We start from the raw sequence: 4010 nt of genomic DNA, 5'->3' as shown, positions 1-4010 counted from the left end.
TGTTAATACTTCCTTTACAGTAACGCCATGGAAACTAGATTAACAGTTTCTTGTCATCACCGACATGCACTTTGTACAGCCGTATCAAACATCATTATTTACGTTAATTACTTAAAGTATTATCACGTGACGCTAAAGCTCTTTAATTAGGAGAATTTCATAAAATTTAGCAAATATGTGCTTAAAAGTTAGCAATGAATAGTGAATAATAGCAGTTCAAACATATGTTTTTTTTTTCAAGCAAACTTAAACTAGAAACTGCTAATCTAGTTTTCTTGTCCTACCTAATACATATGTATCTGTAGGTGCTTTCACCCTATAGTTTTGCTGTTATAAATCAGTCGTCTTTAATCCGAATGACAAAAAAAGTAAAAATTTCAGACCGATATCTCACGTGACTTTTTGGTAGACGTGCGCAAACATTTTGGTCAAATTGAGCAGTTTTTGTTGAATAACTTTGTACAAGTAGCTGATTTTAAACCACATTTGACACCTAATTGTAGGTTATAAATATCTATCAGGGTACCAAATTGAAAAAAACAAAACAATGAAAGTTAAGTATGCTTTTTGTTTTTATCAAATACATTTTCTTAATGGATTGCCTTGAAATTTGGTATGTGAAGTAAGGGTCCAGTAGAGCACATCCACTGAAAATATATGATAGTTTGAATTACCACAGTCTGAGCTACAAAAAGTGGAAAATTGCTAAACTATCACTCCTGTTAATAACACACAGTGTGTTCTGTAGGAGTTTTGGCCGTACGGCACACTACCGTGTGTCTTGATCTAACCCTCACATGATTTATATGGTTTGAAAAACTTTCAAACCTAATTTCGCATCTGGCACATTATGAAATATAGTTATCAGAATAAGTGCTGAGAAAATATGCCAAACTTTCTCTGTTCACCATTGAAAAGGGTTTGGAATGTCTTATGCTTTGTTTGGTGCATTGACATTGACTATAATCTTTGTTCATCAAAGGATAATTACGGTGTTCCAAAGAAACATACACATAGCCTTCAGCCTTCTATGTTGTAAAAGACATCAACATATTTACAACAACCATAAGAAGACTTTTACTTACACGTCAATATTTAACTACTTACATTGAAAAATAATTGACCTAATTTTCTATACAGAAGAAATATTTACATATAATTTTTTAACATGAAGTTTCAGATTTAATAATTCGGGTAATAACTTTCCAATTATATTTTACTTCTTTGAAACGCTCTTCAACTCTTATTATTTATACTGTAATAAACCAATTATAGGCTTAGTTTTCACCAAAACAGTAATCACTTACCTCTAAAACTCCCCAGATTCCGTCTTCTACACGATATAGATCATAAGTAAATCCCAAATCAACAGCAAACTTTTGTAGAAGATCAATACAGAAGCCAGAACAACACATATAGTATTTGGGGTTTCGTATAGCCAGGGTAAGGTTGACCCTGAAATCCAAATTAACATGATTGTGGCACAATTTTCATTTAGATTACTGGAAGCAAATTTCTTAGCTTTAAATAACAACAACAACTAATTAGGTTGATAAGTGATATAATAATTATTATTGATATAGCAAATATGTTATTTTCTGAACAGTATAACAAAGATGAAAACCTGGTTATTAGAAAATTACAAAACAATCAGTAAATGATGTATAATTGAATACATGTTTATCTCAGATTTTGAACTATCAGAATAAGGGAGGAATGCGTAAAGTTAAAAGGCAAACTGCCCATTAGAGACAATATGTTTTATCTTGAACATTGCACACAGAAAATATATAGGTTTCAAATTATCAAAATATTAATTTTGGTAAAATATCAGTAAATAAGTTGCTAACTAAAAATGTGTGCGCAAGAAGCATTTTTTTGTACGCATTACATTACACGTTGACAAATCATTTAAATGTTGTACTAACTGTCGAAAAGCAGAAGGAATGATACTTGCGTTAACGATATGATACTTGAAATACCATGCAACTGTAATCAAGGAGCTCTGACGATAATTTTATAAACATGTAGATTACGTAACGAAAGTTAACAATAGTAATTATGTTTGTATAATTTGCAGTTGTGTGTAGATATTTTGTTTTGGTATTATCATATTGGGTAAAACATAAATGTGTATTTTTTGTTAAAAACTATAATAAATAATTAAAAACAACGTTTTATATTCACACAATAAAAAGCCGTACGGCTTCCACTTTAAAATATTTCTACAAGTACATGTTTCGACGCGATCTACGTCATCCTCAGGAGTAACTTTTATATTTTATACTTTCCCCCTTGTCGCATTACTTCATTGTTATTTAAATATTTCCGTTAATAATAAACAAATATAATATATCTCACCATATATCAACATATTGAATTGCTGGTTCTTCTTCTATATTTAATACTTGGTTTTGTTTTTTATATTTCATTATTTCTAATGTTTCTCTAATATTTAATGATATAAAACTTCGAGGCTGAGCTAAAACTAAAGTTTTTTTCCCCATAATATTGTATGTTGGGTAGTTTTTACATGTTCGGCTATAGCTGACATTTCTATTTTATTATTTGTTATTTAACTTTTGTGTTCCTGCAATCTATATTTATTATAATTTTTAACAAAAAAATTTTAAACACAAGTGCCGGTAGTGGATATTTATAAATGTGTATATTTTGGTGCAATCCTCAAAGCAACTACTAACTGTTGTAAAAATGAGAAAAGCAACAACATATCTACACTAATAAATAGGTAATTTTTATAGAAACGTATAACTACTCGTGCTTTATTGAATATAGAATATAGATGATATAATAAACAGGGACTGAGATGATATTAGTGGTGATTAATTGTACAAACAAAGTGAAGATTAAAGTTATTTTTCTACATAATACAGAATATATTTTGCTATAAGTATATCTAAAGAAAAAAAAAGGATCGGGTCGACGAAGTATTTAAGATAAAGCAGATCGAAGAAGCTGTAAGAGTAAAATAGGCTAAATGGGAGGAGAACGTGGCTATTATTATACCATAGGTTATTAATTCACGTGGGTCTGGCATGGCCATGTAGTTAGGGCGCTCGACTCGCAATCTGAGGTTCGTTGATTCGAATTTTGTTCTTTCAGCCGTGGGGGCGATATAAAGTGACGGTCAATCCCACTGTTCGTTGGTAAAAGAGTAGCCCAAGAGTTGGCGGTGGGTGGTGATGACTAACTGTTTTTCCTCTAATCTTTCACTGCTAAATTAGGGACGGCTAGTGCAGGTAGCCCTCGTGTAGCTTTGCGCGAAATTCAAAACAAAACAGTTAATTCACGTTAGTGGGAATTTGTTATTTTGTTTGTCAGCAGACTCCCCCCACATTTTTGAAGCTAGTAGGAGCAACTTGTCAATCGAACTCGGATTGCCTTGGAGTGTCCTGAGCTATATGACATGGCTCTCCTATAAATGAGAAGGTTACCCATGCATGATGAGATTATAAGAGTAAGTTTACAGAGTCGCTGAACCCGAATATGCTTCGGATTTTGTGTTTCTGGCCTCTCTATGAATCCCGAGAATGCCATATTTGAACATGGCTCTCCTATAAATGAGAAGGTTACCCATTGCATGATGAGATTATAAGAATAAGTTTACAGAGTCGCTGAACCTGAATATGCTTCTGATTTTGTGTTTCTGGCCTCTCTATGAATCCCGAGAATGCCATATTTGAAACTTTGTTCATACACACATTCGGAAGCTAGCAGGATCAAACTTGATACAAGCACTTAGGCACCACGAGCGGGTGGGTGTCTTAGGGTAGCTACAGAAGCAGTTGGGTCGTCTGTGGATCATGGGGTGGGGGGTTTGAAGCCTGCAGCTGACCGCGGGTAATTTATGCTAAACAGCTTAAAAATGTAGACAACAGTTCGGAGGAAGTAAACATACTTGGTATAGGCTTTAGAGACTGGATACTAAGACAGTGGGGCAGTGTCGTAGTGTGTAGAGACTGGATACTAAGACAGTGGGGCAGTGTCGT

The 4010-nt window shown here is 33.4% G+C and overlaps 1 protein-coding gene across 1 annotated transcript in view; it reads right to left on the bottom strand.

The window, feature by feature from the left end:
* The window catches only part of LOC111083003 (glutamate receptor ionotropic, NMDA 2B-like), a 102471-nt gene that overhangs the window by 45122 nt on the left and 53339 nt on the right, over nt 1-4010 (bottom strand). Inside the window, exon 5 of the mRNA XM_022397074.1 lies at nt 1308-1455. Within this exon, the coding sequence (XP_022252782.1) occupies nt 1308-1455 (148 nt within the window). The remainder of the gene's footprint in view (nt 1-1307; nt 1456-4010) is intronic.

This window comes from Limulus polyphemus, unplaced genomic scaffold (assembly GCF_000517525.1).
Source record: "Limulus polyphemus unplaced genomic scaffold, Limulus_polyphemus-2.1.2 Scaffold3126, whole genome shotgun sequence".
In the NCBI taxonomy this organism is placed as follows: domain Eukaryota; kingdom Metazoa; phylum Arthropoda; class Merostomata; order Xiphosura; family Limulidae; genus Limulus; species Limulus polyphemus.
Note: the sequence above shows the minus strand (reverse complement) of the source record. Positions and strands in the feature narration are given on the sequence as shown.